The sequence below is a fragment of the Myotis brandtii genome, unplaced genomic scaffold, assembly GCF_000412655.1.
Source record: "Myotis brandtii unplaced genomic scaffold, ASM41265v1 scaffold517, whole genome shotgun sequence".
Taxonomy (NCBI): Eukaryota; Metazoa; Chordata; class Mammalia; order Chiroptera; family Vespertilionidae; genus Myotis; species Myotis brandtii.
This window is the reverse complement of record NW_005369706.1, coordinates 293,737-311,888: the sequence shown is the minus strand read 5'-3', so window position 1 is coordinate 311,888 and position 18,152 is coordinate 293,737. Positions and strand designations below refer to the sequence as shown.

Below are 18,152 nucleotides of genomic sequence, written 5' to 3'. Positions count from 1 at the left end.
GCATTTGGAGGAACCCTCTGCTGGGAGTGTGTCCCTGGGCCAGTCCCCCTCTGGGCTGGCACACCAGGGAGTCTACTGCCCCAGAGGCAGTGACCTCAGGCGATGGGAACTTCAGATGCACACATTTGGAGGGACCCTGTATGTACTTTCATCCCAGGATAATGACAGACTCCCTCCCTGCCCTTCCCTCAGGATCCCCTCGGCCAGGATGGAACTGAAGGCTGAGGAGGAAGAGGTGGGTGGAGTCCAGCCGGTGAGCATCCAGGCCTTCGCCAGCAGCTCCACGCTGCACGGCCTGGCCCACATCTTCTCCTACGAGCGGCTGTCACTAAAGCGGGCGCTCTGGGCCCTGTGCTTCCTGGGCTCACTGGCTGTGCTGCTGTGTGTGTGCACGGAGCGTGTGCAGTACTACTTCAACTACCACCACGTCACCAAGCTCGACGAGGTGGCTGCCTCCCAGCTCACCTTTCCTGCCATCACGCTGTGCAACCTCAATGAGTTCCGGTTTAGCCAAGTCTCCAAGAACGACCTGTACCACGCTGGGGAGCTACTGGCCCTGCTCAACAACAGGTGGGTGGCTCCCACCCATCCCCCAGCCGGGCTCCTAGAGTTGCATGCATCCCAGCTCCCAGGCACCCATTCCCTAACTCCATAAAACCCAGACAACCTCGCCCTCAAATCCCCCTCAAACCTGCCACTCACTGCAAAGGAATTGGGATACTGCTGAGCACTCAATTAAGGGCACCCAGTCTTGGATCCCAGCGTAGCCCAGCCCAGCCCTGCCCCTACCCAGCCTGAGCTGTGAGACATCAGCACCCTCTTTGGAGTGACCTTTCCCCACCTTCCTGCCACTACGTCTTGATCTGCTCACTTAGGGGCTGGGGACAGACCATCTTTAACAGGTCGAGACTATAAAAGCCGTAGCTCCAGCTTTGATCTCTCTGTCGCCCCACCCTTACCGCTGTGCTGAGATCTACAGATCCTTCTGCCTTCTCAGATCCTAGGGGGCATGTCCTCTGGACACGCCCTGCTCTATTCTATGCCTGTGCCCAGACCTACCCACAGGGCTGGATGCTGCCCTCCCCGCATTCCCTGGAGGGTGGGTATGGGACACTGGAGGCCAAACAGAGGCAGGAATCGAAAATCATGCTGATCCGTGCGCGGATCACCCCCGGGCTCCAGGTATGAGATACCCGACACACAGATGGCAGATGAGAAGCAGCTGGAGATACTGCAGGACAAGGCCAACTTCCGCAGCTTCAAGCCCAAGCCCTTCAACATGCGCGAGTTCTACGACCGCGCGGGGCATGACATTCGAGACATGCTGCTCTCCTGCCAATTCCGGGGGGAGGTCTGCAGCGCAGAAGACTTCAAGGTGGTGAGTGAGTCCCCTGGTGCGGAGTGTGAGGCGTGTGAGTCAGCCGGGCCCCCAGAGGAGGAGGAGGCTAGGAGCAGGCAGTCTTCTCATCCTGCTGGCTCCACTGGGAGAGGAAGCTATGTGTCCCTGGGGCTCGCAGGGGATTTTGTTCAGCATGGGGGTGCATTTGTTCTGTGTGAGGGCTGGAGCCTCAGCCTTGTGTCCACGCTATGGCAACAAAGAGAACCCCCAGTGCACAACACACACAGGCACACACAGTCTGGCATGGCCTTGTCCCCATCAAGCTTACCTTCGGCACCACAGGTGTCAGAGCTGGGGGTAGGGGCTGAGGACCCTCCCCTGGGAGCTGGAAAGAAATGCAGACTTTACCACCCCACCTCTTGAATCAGAATCTGCCTTTTAACAAGATCCCTGGGTGATTTGAATTCAAGTTTGAGAAGCACTGTGAAACATGAAAAGTAAGGGAAGCTTTCTCTTAAATAGCCAGACAGGTAATTCTCTCCGTGCCACTATACACACACACACACACACACACACACACACACACACACACACAGTCCAATTGGGTTACCCCCTTGCCATCAAGAGCCACCAGTGCTACTCGGTCTGAGGAAGGAGAGATGATTTGGGCTACACAGTCATGGCTGAACAGCAAGCTCCCTTTGCTTCTTAAAATGGAGATGCCCCACAGGTGGGGCTGCCTCAAAGCCATCACCCCAGAGAGGGTTAGGGGCACGCTCTGTACCGGGTGATCCTAAGCAAGTCAGACAGGTTCCTGAGGGCGTAGAATCAGAAAGAGGCTGGAAAGGGACCAGAGGACCTGGAGCCGTGTATGGAAAATAGCACTGAATGAGAGGACGATGCTGGTAATTCTTCAGAATGCTTTCTAGACTCCTGCAATCCCCTAGATAAATAGTCATATTATCTCTATTTTATGAGTGCACGAACTGAGAGGGAGAATGAGCTGCCCGAGCTCACATAGCTGGTTAGTTACAGATTCAGGATTAGAACGTGTCTCCTTAAGTCCCAGTGCAGTGTGCTCTTTTTGTTAACACTGCTGACCCTGGAGTCAGCGTATCTACTTCCAATTCTGGCCACTGGTCTCTGAAAACCCAGCCTCCCCTAGGAGCCCCTTGCTCTCCATGCCTGCCCCAAGTCTCCACTCTCAGAACCTCCCCTTTCTCCCTGCCCGTTTTCTTCCCTACTTGCTTGCTTCCTCCTAGCATTATGGGAGCATGAACTGCATTTGTTTGTGTAGAAAGGTTGAGCCTGTAGAAAGGTCATGCTTGTTTTTTCTTGCTGAGGTTACACAAGACTTCCCAATTTTTTTAATGAAATTAAGTTTTTTTAAAAAATATATATGTTTTTATTTTATTTTAGAGAGAGAGAGAAAGGGAGAGAGAGAGAACATCGATTGATTGATTGATCGGCTGCCTCTGCACGCCCCCTACCAGGGATAGGGCAATTGGCCCCCGAAACTCAGGCATTTGTCCTAACCCAGAATCCAGTCGGAGTCCTCTTGGTGCATGGGTCGATGCTCAACTACTGAGCCACACCCACCAAGCAGACTTCCCAATCGTTTAAAGCCCTGCTCTACAGACTGGTTTTATGAGCCTTTGTCAATCCTACCAGACAAAAGTTACATGATCATACAACTTGCTGAGCCAAGCTGATGGGGCGCTTAATGCGATGCAAGGACCACTTTCTTCCCTCTTTTCCTTCCTCAAAACAGGAGAGTCCTGGATTCCCCAGAGCCCTTGACCTAAGGGTTCCCAGGCTCACCAACTATGCTCCCAAGAGAATAGAACTGTTGGTGAAGGTGAAAGTGAAAGCCAAGGCCTTCCTCCCAACACACAAGCAGAAGGGACCACCAAGAAAGAGAAAAACCATCCCTCTGTGGATGGTTTGTAGTGTTGGGGAGGGAGGGAATTGTTTGACTCAACCTGGGAAGGTGCTAAGGTGTAACATGAGGGTACAGTTAGTCCGTAGAGAGTGTTCCGTTGCTCCGTTCGTCTCTCATGTCCAGAGAGATTCCAAGTGGTGATGCTAAGACATGTTTGGTTTATGGAAATGAAGATACTGGAATGTGATCATTCCATCGTGTCTGAGGGGACAATTCTGAGCTGTCAGATGGAGAGATGATTGGTTCAGAAAGTTCTGGAGTAATCTGAGTTCTTCCTTTTGCTGGGAAGAGAGATGCAGGCCAGGAGCTTGCAGGCACTTCTTGGTCTGGGTTGTCAGGCAAGATGAGGTTTTTGCTGTTTCTGAGCCCATATCAAAGACCTGACCCTTAATCTGGCTGAACCCAAACCTCTCAGGCCCTTCTTCTACCCTCTCTGGTTGACCTCACTGCCGGATCCTTTCCATGCCAGGAACTCTACCACTTTTGCCAATTGGGATGCTCCTAATGGATGGGACCCGTGTTGTGAGTCCATGTCTGACATCTCCCTGGTGGAGAAGGGTCTGGCACTCCTCCGGCTCCCTGGTTCTAAGGGGTGCAGACACTCCTTGCCTGATGCTCTGCTCTACTCTCTCTCTCTCTCTCTCTCTCTCTCTCTATTTCTCTCTCTCTCTTTTTCTTTGTTAATCCTCATTAGAGAAAGTGGAAGGGAGAGAGGGAGGGGGAGAAAGAGAAACATCGATGTGAGAGAGACACATAGATTGGTTGCTTCCCACACGTGCTCCTACTGGTGCCAGGGATCAAACCTGCAACCCAGGTATACGCCTTTGACAGGGAATCGAACCCTTGATTCCTCTGTGGGTGTGCAGGCTGATGTTTTAACCACTGAACAACACCAGCCAGGACTCTACCTTCTTTCTTCTCTCCTGGTCTCATAGTGAACAGCTGCTTTTTCATCCTTGCCAGTCTCTGCTAGACCAAAAGGCGTGTATCTACCCACTAGGCAGATGTGACACTGACAGAAAACATCTGTATCGGGTTAGAGCTTAGGGGAGACATCTTGGCACATCAAGAGCAGAGGTTCCTAACTGGGGGGTCCAAGCCCTGGCTCACAGTGTTTGCAAAATATAGTGTGCATGGACACCAGGTGAACTCCTTTGCAGGTTTCAAAGGGCAACCCTCATCCAATCTATAAGAGCTTGTATGTGAGGGCATGTGTGTGTGTGAGAGTGTGTGTGAGGGTCTGTGAGGGTGTGTGTGAGGGTGTGTGTGAGGGTCTGTGAGAGTTGTGTGAGTGTGTGTGAGGGTCTGTGAGGGTGTGTGTATGTGTGTGAGGGTCTGTAAGGGTATGTGTGAGTGTGTGTGAGTGTGTGAGGGTCTGTGAGGGTGTGTGTGAGGGTCTGTGAGGGTGTGTGTGTGTGTGTCTGTGAGTGTGGGGGTCTGTGAGAGTGTGTGAAGGTCCCTGAGTGTGTGCGTGTCCCTGAGTGTGTGTGTGTGTCCCTGAGTGTGTGTGTGTCCATGAGTGTGTGTGTGTGAGTGTGTGTGAGTGTGTGAGGGTCTGTGAGGGTGTGTGTGAGTGTGTGTATGAGAGGGTCTGTAAGGGTGTGTGTGTGGGGGGGTCTGTGAAGGTGTGTGTGTGAGAGTGTATGTGAGGGTGTGTGTGAGTGTGTGTATGTGAGGGTCTGTAAGGGTGTGTGTGGGGGGGTCTGTGAAGGTGTGTGTGTGAGGGTGTGTGTGAGTGTGTGTATGTGAGGGTCTGTAAGGGTGTGTGTGAGTGTGTGTGAGTGTGTGTGGGGGTCTGTGAAGGTGTGTGTGTGTGAGTGTGTGTGAGGGTCTGTGAGGGTGTGTCTGCTCTGGAGGACGGTTCGGGGGCCATGGGAATGGTACACTCTCAAACATCCCAGCTCAGACCAGGGGACAGACTGGTGGTCACAGTGTTTGACAGGTCCATCCCCAGCTGCGGCTGAGTCCGCTTGGGAGAGTGGGGTGATAATGGGGAACCTGGGCTAAATCGGGGAGGAACTGGTTGGAAACTCTGTGAGACTGAAGAGGCAGAGGGCAATGGGGAGACATCCCCACAGCAGCCGGGTTGGGGGTTGGGTCGGCCTCAGGAGCTCTCTCCTGAGCTACCGAAAGAGCAACCAGAGACCCACCCACAAGACCTCCTCCCCTTCATGGTGGGGTGCTTGGTTGCCAGGGCAACAGGGGCTCCTCGCTCCCACCCACTTTAATGCTACCCAGGCCAAGGCAGGGCAGGGGTTCCATGGAGGGGGCCTGGGGGCGCAGCTGTCTGGCAGTGTCTGGGTTGGGGCTGGGGGGAGTGAGCGCAGTCGCAGCTGGTGCCAGCCTCCAGCTGCACCTTATCTGTCCCTGGCATTGGGAGCGGCAATGTGGCTGGAATGCTGAACAGCACCAAGGGGAGGGGGCTGGCAGATGGTTGCCCAGTCTGCCCTATGCCACCCCCTCCGCCAGCTGAGACCCAGAGCCTCTGCCTGGGGGAGAGAGAAACGGAATTCATTTCTGGACCCTGGAACAGAGGGAAGGGAGGGCAGAGACTGGAAATCCTAGGGGTGGGTGTGTAGTGGGGATAGTATGCTCCCTCAGGAGGGGATGGAATTGGGGCACAAAGGATTGGGGACAGGAATCCATGAGGGCCCCTCAGGGGCCCCCAGGACTCTGGAGGGGGGCAGGAATCCCCCAGAGGAGAGGTGGAGAGAAGAGGATGACACAGAAATCCCCCTGGGGTCCTGGAGGAGGACAGGAATCTCCTGGAGCCCCTATGGGGTGAGGTGCTGATAGAAGAGGAGGTGGGTGATTTGGGGACCCGGAGGGGAGGGAGAAGTCATCTTACAGCAAGCAGAGCTGGATCGCAGGTCCCAGGGAGAGCCAGGCCTAGCAGGGAGCTCCCTTATCCCCAGGGATGGCTCTGCCCCTTCACTGACACCCCTCACCCTCACACACCCCAGCCCTTAGCAGCTCAGACCAGGAGTCCCTGGGAGGGCCCACCCTTACTACCTGGGTCTGCTCCCTCCAGCTAGGTAGGGAGTGGAGGGGCTGCTGAGGGGGAAGGCTGCCACACACACAGAGAAAGGGGGAGGTCATGGGCAACTCCACCTAGAGGCCTGGTGGTCTTCATGGGGGACAGGGGGCTCGGACAGGGGAGCATGCACGGGTTGCAGAGGGACAGGAGAGCCTGGAATGGAGAGGTCAACTTCGGAGGAGAGGCACTCCGGACCCAGGGGTTCTTGGAACTTCCTCCAGCCTTATCCTTCCCTTCTCTCCTTCCCTCCCCGAGTTGAGAAGAGACGAGTACAGCATACAGCCAGCTGCGAGAATCCAGGGGACCCTAGATTGGAGGGTCTCTCTCTCTCTCTCTCTCTCTCTCTCCTAACGTAGTTTCCTCTCTCACCTCTACCCTCCCCTAGCATTTCTGACTCCACCCCTCTCCCAGACTACTGTCAGCTAAGAGGCTGCTCTAACTTAATTGATCTCCTGGCTGCTGGCTAAAGTAATAGGGAATTGATGTGAGTTACTGAGTGCCTCTGGGGGCAGAGCAGGAAGGAGGGCGACGGTTGGGGGTAGGGGGGGAGCACCTCCAAGCGCCTTTCTCCTGCCCCAGCCTTTGGGCAACTGCAAGGTATGGCCCTGCTGCACCTGGTCCGTGTCCGGAAGCAGAGGGGAAGCCCACAGAGCGGGCGAGGGTTCTGTTGTGGGTGGGAGTTGCTTCTGAGCATGATTCAACTTTGTGGAAGACAGTTTTAATTCTGGGGGATGGTGAGGGAGGCTGACTATTAGGCAGGAGGTGTGTCAGTCTCCACTTGATTTATTCTGTGACAGAGCCCCTTCTGAGTGCCAGGCTCAAGCTGGGTGGTGAACGGGCAGAGCCTGTCCCTGCCCTCAGGGAGCTTGGAGTGAAGGGCAATTCCCAGGCAGGCTCAGAGCTGAGAGGGTGGGCAGCACAAACAGAAGCCTTGGGAGCAAGGAGCCACATGCCAGGGATGAAAGGGTCCTCGACATCCAGGTGGAGACCTTCCAACCTGCCCAGCCCAGCTCAGCTTTTCAAAAACTCCAGGTTAGTAGAACGTGTGGTTTCTCCCCACGCCGACCCAGCTGATGGGCAGCCCAATCCTCCCCAGCAAGGGCCATTGCCCGCCTCTGCCGGGCCCCTTAGGCACAAGCCTTCCCTCGCCGTATGTCTGAGTGGCTGCTCCAGGAGCCTCTACCCTTCCAGTCAGGACCTGTGCATGGGGATTGTGGAAGGCAGACTGGGAAGCAGACTGCAAGAGTGAGAAGTGGTACCTAGTTCGGAAGGAGGGCGAGGCTGGGTATTGGCATTCCTGGGTTATGTTTTGGGAATAGTTTCATATGCTCCATTTCTGAGCTTCTGGGTCCCATTTCCTGTAGGCTGTTAAATTATTCTTTGCCAAGGGGCAGCCCCTCCTTCCGCCTCTGGGACTCATGCTAAGCCCGTGCCGGCCCATGTGTAGAATGGATGTGCGGTACCGACTGTCTTGGACACATGGAACAGACGTCTTCCTCATGGAAAACTTTTAAATGAGTGTGAAACTACTGTGTATTCACCTTGAGGGCAAGTTCCCTCAACAAAGTATAAGACAGAGACTCTGCTACCCCAGGCAGATCCCAAGGTAGAGGGGGGGCGACCTGTGATTTTTCTGAACTCCAGTGAGTTCTTGGAAAGAAAATCCTTTTCCACCCCTCTCATTGCATCCTCTCAATGCCTCTGACAGTCCTGGGGGCCTGGGAGGTTGGGCTGTGTAGCTGTGTGTGTGTGTGTGTGTGTGTGTGTGTGTGTGTGTGTGTCCCCAATTGGTGTGTCGCATCATCGTGCCAGCCTGGGAACATCCCCAGGGGAGAGATTGCTGCAGTGGCCTTGACCATGGACAGCAGCCAACTCAGGCTCCCTGCATGTGTGCCCCAAGTGTGCAAGCACACACGTGCACCTCAGTGTGCATGTCTAAGTGGGAGACTGTGGGTGTAGATGAGGGTGTGAAGTGGGTGTGTGTGCATGTGCACGGAGGCATGCAGCTCACTTTGCGTGGCTGCGGGAGGGAGCTTGTGTGTGGAAAACCTCTGGTGGCATGCAGAGCTCATACCAGCAAAATTAATCATCTCTTTCCGTCTCACTTTGCAATGAACAGATTCCCTTTACTTTAGCTCATGCGACCCTCATAAATCTGGGAGGCGGGGACAGTTTAATGCCTTCCTTTGAAAGATGAGGAAACTGAGGCTCAGAGGTGCTCGGTGCTTGCTCGCGGTCATGCAGCCAGGAAATGACAGAGTGGGACCTTGACGTCAGATCTTCTAAGTCCAGGTTCCTGTGTATGACTCCAGGAGCGAGCCTGGTGTGTGGTGAGAGTGCTCTAGGCGCCCTGCGGTGCACCCGCTGTGAAGAAGCTGTGGTGAGGCCGGAAGGGGGAGGAAGGGGGCGAAGGAGAAGGGATCCCGGCCTCAAGTGGAGCACACCCACTGGGTCTTTGGATTCCTCTGCCTTTTCCCTGCTCCATTTGGCCAGGTCCCACCTCAGACGCCCACCGCCGCTCTCCTCAGGGCAGCTCCAGGGCAGTCAGGCTCTACCAGAGGAAGGCACACAACAGACCAGCTTGAAGCGCATTGTGTTCATGACCAACATCCTTAAATGGGCTGCAGTGCTGCCTGGCAACCCCACTGTGTTGTCCTGGTCAACTTGCTCTCCCCGGTGATGACTCTTCTCAAATAGCCACCTTCCTGCCCCTCTCACCTTCAGCAGAAGCCCTTGGTTCCCGCTTCACCGAGATGATAGAAGCCTCTGACAAGGTCTTCTACCTTCTCTGGGAACCAACCCCCAGAGGGGAGCATCCAGCTTATCTAGGCTGAAATCCCCACCAATTCTTTCCATCTGCTCTCCTTCTCCCTAAAGATGCTGCCTCTCCCTCCTCTCCGGCCAGTCTCTCCCTCTCCAGTGGAACCTTCCCATTGATAGTGAAACATGCTTAAGATTCTCCCATCTTGAATTGTATAGCTATGACAGTTAACATTTATTGAGCACTTACCGTGCATCGGGCTTTAAGGTTAAGATAAAAACCGAATTACAGATGTCTGAACTCCACAGCCCCTTCTAACTCCCACATACACGATGTCTCTGCTTCCTTTCACAGGCAAAATTCTTAAAAGATATGTATGTATTCCGCTGTCTTCATTTTTTCATCTCCAAGTCACTCTCTAATCCACTCCAGGCCGCCTCTCTCCTGCCCCAGCACTTCACCAAAACGGTTCTAGCTAAGTGATCCCCATGTTGCCAAATCCCTCTTTTTTTCAACCGTTCTCCTTCCTGACAACCATACTCTCTCAGGCTTCCTCCTTTGTCTAGCCCAGTGGTTCTCAACCTTTTGGCCCTTTAAATACAGTTCCACATGTTGTGATCCAACCATAAAATTATTTTCGTTGCTACTTCATAACTGTAATGTTGCTACTGTTACGAATCGTAATGTAAATATCTGATATGCAGGATGGTCTTAGGCGACCCCCGTGAAAGGGTCGTTCGACCGCCAAAGGGGTCTCAACCCACAGGTTGAGAACTGCTGGTCTAGCCACTCCTTCTGACTCTTTGCCAGTTCATTTTCCTGTTTGACCATTAAATGTTGGCACTACTCAAGTCTCAGGCCCAAGCCTTCCTCTTCTTTAAAATCATGAGGTGGTATGACTAAATGGTATCACGATGAATTTTTCATTAGTATATTTTTATGTTGCTGTATCTCACAATTTAGTATTTTACATATTTTATTGGTGTGTATTTACATTGGTTTAAAAGTGTAAAGCATTTCCAGCACCCCAGGAAGTTCCTCCAGACCAGGGGTGGGCAAACTTTTTGACTCGAGGGCCACAATGGGTTCTTAAACTGGACCGGAGGGCCGGAACAAAAGCATGGATGGAGTGTTTGTGTGAACTAATATAAATTCAAAGTAAACATCATTACATAAAAGGGTATGGTCTTTTTGTTTTTTAGTTTTATTCATTTCAAACGGGCTGGATCCGGCCCGTGGGCTGTAGTTTGCCCACGGCTGCTCCAGACCCTTCCCTAGTCAATGCTGCGGCATAAAAATTAACCTTTATTCTGACTGCTGTCCGTACAGAGACTTTTCACCTGGTCTTGAACTTCCTAGAGTATATGTGTCCTTATACAGTGTATCACTCTTATGTCTGTTTTTTTTTCCTTTTATAATTGTGTCTGTGACATTCAGGATCATTGTTGTGCGTTGCAGTAGTTCTTTTTCAGTGCTGTGTAGTATCTCATTATACAAATATACAACATTTTATTTTTTTTAAACAAGTCTTTTAAAATTGATTTCAGAGACAGAAAGTGATAGGGAGAGAGATAGAAACATCAATGATGAGAGAAAGTCATTGATCCGCTGCCTCCTGCACTCCCCTACTGGGGGTTGAGTCCGCAACCTGGGCATGTGCCCTGACCTGGAATCAGACCCATGACTTCCTGGTTCATAGGTTGTTGCTCAACCACTGAGCAACACCCGCCAGGCATTCCTCCTTATTCTTTAGATTGCAACTCAAACATCACTTCTTCAGAGAAACTTTACTTGATTACTTGTCTGGGTCAGATTCCTTATCATCCACCCTCATAAAATCAGTTTTTCATACACTTATCATAGTCTTTCATTCATATTCATTTTTGTGATTTAAAAAAACTGATGTCTGTCTCCCCCATTAGACAGTAAGCTCATTGACGGCAGGATCCCGGTCCTTTATCTGTTCTCCCTGTGTCCTCAGCACACAGACACTCGGGAAATATTTGATGGGTAAATGAAAGGACAGAAAAGAAAGGGATTTGGAGAAGAAGAACTTAATTCTAGTCTCAAGCCCACTACTTGCTCTCCGTGAGACTGGACGAGGTCACTGTGCCCCAGTTTCCTCATTTGTCAAGTGGGGGTGAAGTTACTCAACCTGCTTAATTCACTGGGTTGTGTAAGGATCCCATGAGCTGTCATTTGAAAAGCATGAAACATTCCACAGATGTGAGGGTGATTTGGGTTCAGAGAGAGAGAGAGATAGAGAAAGGCAGACACCACTGAGAGAGCATCACAGCTGAGGAGCGACGGGCTCGGGACTGGCGTGGGGAAGGCCGCAGCCGTGGACAGAGCGATCAGAATTGAGTCCTGTTCTGCATGTGTGTCTGCTTGGCCACTTCTCTGGGGCCCTCTGTGTACGCTTGGGGGTCTGTGAGTGCTGCTTGCCTCACCTCCCATGATTGTGAAAAATTTGGATTTGTCTACTGGAACGAGCTAAGATAGGAGAGGATGTTAGAAGATGGACGAGGAAGTGCAGTTAGGGTGCGTGTTACGTTTGTTGTCCGCAAGAGGGCTGTGTGTCTATAGGTAGAGATGTGTGGGTGTGCGCCGTGGGTCTTTGTGGTGGTGTGGGGAAGCAGTGTCCAGCCATGCCAGAGAGGCTGTCCTCGGAAGCTGCTCTGTGTGCACCCCTTTCTCCCTGAGGAGGCCCCCACACTGGAAGCTTCCCCTGCCTTAGTTTCCTCCTTTTGGAAGTCCAATCTACTTCCCCTGCCAGGACATCTGAAGGCCGGGACACTGCCCTCTAGTGGGTGTGGAGCATACGGCCAGCCCAAGCCTCCTCCAGCCCGAGGCTGGAACCCACCTCTGAAACCCAGCCTGAGGACATGCAAAGTCCCACAGCTGAGGTCTGGTGGGCAGGGTGAAAATGCGCAGGGGGCAGGAAACAGAGAAGGAGCCCTGACTGCCTACAGAAGCATGAGGACAACAGCTGGAGGTGAGGGCCTCTCTTCATCTCTTATCTCTGGTTGCCCAGCGTGTTCCTGGTCTTTCTTGGTTCCTGTTTCTCCACTTGGTCCTTCGGTCCTGCTCTTGTTCTCATAGTCCCTGGCCTCAAGGAGCTGCTGGTCACTACTCATGCCTGAAGGGCCTTGAGCAGAACGGACCTTCTAGTCTGTTCCCTGGGTGGGCACTGACTATGCCCTGTGGAGTCAGGGAAGGCTTCTTGGAGGAGGTAATGTATGAGGAGGGTCTTGAAAGATGAGTAAGCCTTCAGATGGAGTCCAGAGAAGGCATGGAACTATGGATAAGCCTGGTGTGTCTGCAGAACGGGAGAAGGGCATGGTGGCTGGACGATGGACTGGGGTGAAGGGGAGGTGAGGATGGAAGGCAAATTGCAAAGGCCTATGGGGTTGGGTTGACTTTTACCAAGAGGCACTGAGGAATGAGAGAAGGTCTTTAAGAAGGAGACTGGTCAGAATTACATAGCACGGACTGAAAATGGGGAGACACTGCAGGGCTGGGGGGGGGGGGCCCGCGGGAAGACCCATTGAAAGGCTGTTGTTTGGGCAAAGGAAGAGGAGGCCAGTCCTAGGGCAATGGCGGAAGGATGGAGAGGGGCCAGATCTCAAAGGCTGCTCTTCTCTGGGGCCTCTGTGTCCCTGGCAGCAAAGCTGAGGCTAAAGGTCCCACATCAGTCAGTTCTGCTGGAACTTGGCACTCTGCCTTCTATACCCAACACACTCCGGGGTCTCTGCATGCAAATGGAGAAGGGAAGATGTGTGGGAGCAGGGAGGGAGGGGAGAGGAGGGGAAGGGAACGAGGCCTGGGGCTGTGGGTTGGTTAAGGAGCGGTAAGGCCCAAGTAGACTTGTCCAGCCCCCACTGCGCCTCCTCCGGCCCTGCAGAGGAAGGGTTAATATGCGTCACCTCCCTCCCTCCCCTCCTCAGGTCACCTTCTAGGCCCTGGAGACTTGGCTGGTGGCTCAAGTTCCTCAACCAGTGGCCCTGAGTAATCAGAGCCCACAGAGGGGCCGGGGGCCTGGGGGAAGGGAATGAGAAATTAGGGACAACGGGGGCCTTAGAGACTGAGGGGCTGGGCGGCATCTGTGAGGCTGAGGGTTTGGGGGGATACCCAGGTTGGTTCCCAACACTCCCCACCTGACCCAGGACCCGGTCTCTGCTCTGATCTCAGATTCTTCCACCCACCAGAAGAGAATTCCTAGAGCTCCTCTCCTGGACTGTTGGGCAGTGGGCAAGCTGGGAGGGGGAGGGGTGATCTATTAGGAAGCTTTTCAGCTGCAAGAGATGGGGTCCCTCCCCCTAGTGCTGGGAACTGGCCATAAATGAGTCTGTGGTCAGTGAGAGACCTGTGCTAATGGAACCTGGGCTGCCCCCCAAGCCACAGAGGGAACGGAAGAGGGGAAAGTGACCTAAGTACAGCTCAGCATCGGGGAGGGTGCTGACCTGAAGCCGAGATGGGTGAGGGGACTGAGCGGAGGAGGAATGGGGTCAGGGACTGGCTGGAGGGAAATTGGGAAGTCAAGGGAGTGTGACTGCAGGAGAATTGGGGGTTCAGGAAATAACTGAAAGTAAATTGGGGTCAGGACAGTGATGGAAAGGAAACAGAGAATCCAAAGGAATGAGTAGAAGAGAACTGGACTGGGGTATAATGGATATTGGGAGAATTGGGGAGTCAATGAAATAATTGGGGGGGATTGTGAGTCAGGGGGAATTGGAGAGGAATTAGAGGTCTGAGAGAGTGCCAAGGGGGTGTGGGGGCTCAGATATGCCAGAGGCCTGGCTGGACCAGGGGGGAGTGAGGGAGAGGACCCTGAATTGGGGTGGGAAGGCTGAGGGGATGCTGAGGAACAGATTGGAGGATGAGAGGGAGCTTGAAAGTGTGTGTGTGTGTGTGTGTGTGGGAGAGAGAGAGAGAGAGAGAGAGAGAGAGAGAGAGAGAGAGAGACGGGAGGAGCAGGGGCTTTTGCTGGCTTGGCAGAGAGCAAGGGACTATCTAGGATCTAGGTCCCGTCCCACCTGGAGAGGTGGGTGCCAGGTGCCCCTAGGATTCCCCAGATTTCCATTCTGTCTTCAACCCTCTCATTCCTGCTGGAGCTGGTGATGAAAAAAGGGGCTCCGGGCCCCCTCCTCTCCATCAGCCTCCCTTTCACCCTGCCTTCAATTATTCATCAGCCCAGACACCCGCCCTCCCTGGCAGGGCAGGCCGAGCCTCTCTCCATGCCCCGCCCCAGCTCAGCCACACTGCCACACAGGCCCGATGAGGAAGGACACGGCCAGGGCCAGCCCTTGGCGGAGACCTGGCAGGAGGGCTGGTGGCTGGCCCTGTCAGACCCTGCCTGGGTCCACATCTCCTTCACCTTTCTCCTGCCAATCCCCTGGTGCCAGGCAGCCCCTGGTGAAGATGCCAATCCGGATCTTCTGCTCCGTGTCATTCTCCTCTGGAAAGGAGGCCCCCGGGCCCTCGGGAGATGTTCAGGGTCCCCAGCAGCAGCAGCAGCAGCAGCAGCAGCAGCAGCAGCAGCAGCAGCGAGACAGCTCAGAATCAGAAGAAGAGGAAGAAGAGAAGGAAAAGGAGGCACCCAGGAAGGAGGCCAGAGAGGGGGATCTGCCCGAGGACTTGGTGGCCTTCGCCAGCAACTGCACCCTCCATGGCCCCAACCACATATTTGTGGCAGGGGGTCCGGGGCCGAGGCAGGCCCTGTGGGCGGTGGCCTTTGTCCTGGCACTGGGGGCCTTCCTGTGCCAGGTAGGAGACCGAGTTGCCTATTACCTCAGCTACCCTCACGTGACCCTGCTGGACGAGGTGGCCACCTCGGAGCTGGCCTTCCCCGCGGTCACCCTCTGCAACACCAACGCCGTGCGGCTGTCCCAGCTCAGCTACCCTGACCTGCTCTACCTGGCCCCTATGCTGGGGATGGACGAAAGTGACGACCCTGGGGTGCCCCTGGCCCCCCCGGGGCCCGAGGCCTTCTCTGGGGAGCCTTTTAACCTGCACCGCTTCTACAATCGCTCCTGCCACCGGCTGGAGGACATGCTGCTCTATTGCTCCTACTGTGGGGGGCCCTGCGGCCCTCACAACTTCTCAGTGGTGAGTGGGGACCCGTGCCCGGCCTGGCACCCTGAGAGTGTCTGCCACGGCGCACCCTAACCCTCACTTTCTGGGGCTGGGGCTGGCGGGTCCTGCTCCTCCCCCACCTCACCTGGACCGCCCCCCCTCTGTGACATGTCTCAGAGAGGCCTGGCCAGGGCTCACCCAGGAGCCCCAGGGTCTGGAGCTGGGCTTCTGATCTCAGTACCGCTGTTCCTGTTAAAATATTAAAGTGTGTCGTGCTAGTCGGTAATTAGTTGCTGCCCAGCAGGTGGGTGCCTGGGCCAGGCAGTACCAATTGTGACTCTCCTCCCTGGACTGGAGCTGGGGCCGGCCCACTGGTTTCTGGAGGTGGAAGAGTGTGGAAGGGAGGTGGAGCGTGGGGACAGCCCTCATCTCCGCCCCGCCACACCCTCACCCGCAGCTCCCACGGCAGGGGCTTCCCTGCATCCTCCCTTGGTCTCCCTGTGTTTCTCCTACAGTGTGTGTGTGTGAGTGTGTGTGTGAGTGTGTGTGGGTGTGAGTGTGTGTGTGTGCGCGTGTGTGTGTGAGTGTGTGTGAGTGAGTGTGTGTGTGTGAGTGTGTGTGTGAGTGTGTGTGGGTGTGAGTGTGTGTGTGTGCGCGTGTGTGTGTGAGTGTGTGTGAGTGAGTGTGTGTGTGTGAGTGTGTGTGTGAGTGTGTGTGGGTGTGAGTGTGTGTGTGTGCGCGTGTGTGTGTGAGTGTGTGTGAGTGAGTGTGTGTGTGTGAGTGTGTGTGTGAGTGTGTGTGGGTGTGAGTGTGTGTGTGTGCGCGTGTGTGTGTGAGTGTGTGTGAGTGAGTGTGTGTGTGTGAGTGTGTGTGTGAGTGTGTGTGGGTGTGAGTGTGTGTGTGTGCGCGTGTGTGTGTGAGTGTGTGTGAGTGAGTGTGTGTGTGTGAGTGTGTGTGTGAGTGTGTGTGGGTGTGAGTGTGTGTGTGTGCGCGTGTGTGTGTGAGTGTGTGTGAGTGAGTGTGTGTGTGTGAGTGTGTGTGTGAGTGTGTGTGGGTGTGAGTGTGTGTGTGTGCGCGTGTGTGTGTGAGTGTGTGTGAGTGAGTGTGTGTGTGTGAGTGTGTGTGTGAGTGTGTGTGGGTGTGAGTGTGTGTGTGTGCGCGTGTGTGTGTGAGTGTGTGTGAGTGAGTGTGTGTGTGTGAGTGTGTGTGTGAGTGTGTGTGGGTGTGAGTGTGTGTGTGTGCGCGTGTGTGTGTGAGTGTGTGTGAGAGTGTGTGTGTGTGTGAGTGTGTGTGTGTGCGTGTGCGCGCACGTGTTATTCTGAGGGAGGAATAAATCCCTTCGACCCCACCCCCAGCTCCAAGTGGCCAGGGACCCTCTTCCCAGGGAAGCTCTCATTGGGAGAATCAACCTCCTTGCCATTCTGGAGTCTAAGGCCTTTCCTGCGGAGGAAACCCATCTTTTCCCCAGTTCAGCTTCCAGTTCTGTCTGACCAGGTGCCAGATGCCACGCCCTCCCTCCCCACACACCTCGGTCCCCAACCTCCTTCCTAGTGCAGAAGCAGGCGGGTGTCAGCATACCAGTGCATCGCAGAGCGGCTGCAGACTGAGTGGTCTGCTGGGCCTCACACAGGCCAGGACATAGAGCAACACGGGACAAGGAAGGGATCAGCTTGGGTTCCTGCCTCTGAACCGACGGGTAGAACAGACACTTCTCACCCAGAACCACAAGATGGCAGCAGCAGCCCACCAGCCAGCAGCACAGCTCTCTGAGCCAGGCCAGGCTGGACCAGCGCGTCTCAGCCCCTGGGAGCTCCTCACATCCCCAGGCGGAGGGCAGGCGTGGTGTGTGTCCAGCCTGAATGCCACGAAACCCAGTAGTGGGCTGGGGGGATTAGGAGCTGTCAGAGTTCTCTTTCTGCCTCATCGTGGGACCTCGCTCCCCAAATGGGGGACAGCATGTTTTCTTTTCTGGAGGCGGGGAGAAGGAGGTTGTTCTAGGAAGGTGGAGGGAGCAAGGACTCTACTCCTAGCAGCGCCCTGTCCCCCTGCTGCTCCAGTCTGGCCAGACACTCCGTCTCTCTCGTCCTCTGGGCTGTGCCTGGACTCACCTATGACTCGCGCCAGCAGCAGTGAAGCACATTCACCCCATTTGTGGGAACCTGGAGGCATTCAGGGAAGCCGGGGAGAAGGGCCATAGAGCACTGGCTCGCTCCTCTCTGCTCTTGGAGATGGAGTGGAGAGACTGTCCCGGCGGAGATCTGTCCGTCCGGAGGCCCTGACAGTCCTGCAGGCGCATTGCCAAACGTGCCAGGCCCTGGCTGCTCAGCGCCCGGTGCTGAGAGAAGAGCTGCTGGTGCTTGGGTGAGCCCGGTCCTGGGCATGGCCACTGGGTTTACTTTCAGGTTCTGGTGATAACGGGACAATGAGGGACGCAGGGGCGAATGGCCTGAGGAAACGAAAAGGCTTACTGGGTTTGGAGGAGGGTCTTGGGGAGAGGAGCTCTCAGAGGGCTGGGGTGGGGGCCCAGGGTGCGGCCGTGGTGGGATCCTGGTGTGGGAGGTGTCTGCGCCAGGGTCCCAGCAGGAATAAGATGAGCGTGGGGCAGAGTTAAGGAAACCAACCAGGGGCCTGAGGCCCTGGCAGCCGTGGGACATGGTCACACGCAGGCAGAAGGAGCGCAGGCGGCAATGGGCTGTGCAGGGGGTCCTCCGGGCAGGAGGGTCACCGAGGGCCAGCCACTGCCAGAACCTCAGCCGCGTGAGGGGTGGGGAAGGAGAGGTGCCCTGTCTCTCCCTCCTTCTGCCCCCTGGTCTCTTACTGATGCCACCCATTGGCCAAACCCAACCAGAATCCTGTCCAGGTAGCAGAGGAGCCCCCACAGGGCTCAGCTTTCCAGTGCACACAGCAGGGCGAAGGAGGGCAGAGAATGGGTGGGAACAAAAGCAGATGGCGAATGTGCTGCGCAGGAGGAATCAGTCCGGAAGGGCACTGCGATTCC

The 18,152-nt window shown here is 55.0% G+C and overlaps 1 protein-coding gene across 2 annotated transcripts in view; it reads left to right on the top strand.

Moving 5' to 3' along the window:
* The window catches only part of ASIC1 (acid sensing (proton gated) ion channel 1), a 24,900-nt gene that overhangs the window by 745 nt on the left and 6,003 nt on the right, over positions 1–18,152 (top strand). Inside the window, exons 2-3 of one of the 2 annotated variants that reach the window (XM_005877304.2) lie at positions 193–570; positions 1,183–1,378. In XM_005877304.2, the coding sequence (XP_005877366.1) occupies positions 209–570; positions 1,183–1,378 (558 nt within the window). In that variant the 5' untranslated portion in view covers positions 193–208. Of the gene's footprint in view, positions 1–192; positions 571–1,182; positions 1,379–14,064; positions 15,188–18,152 lie in introns of those variants that run through there. The other variant, XM_005877303.2, reaches the window with a different exon arrangement.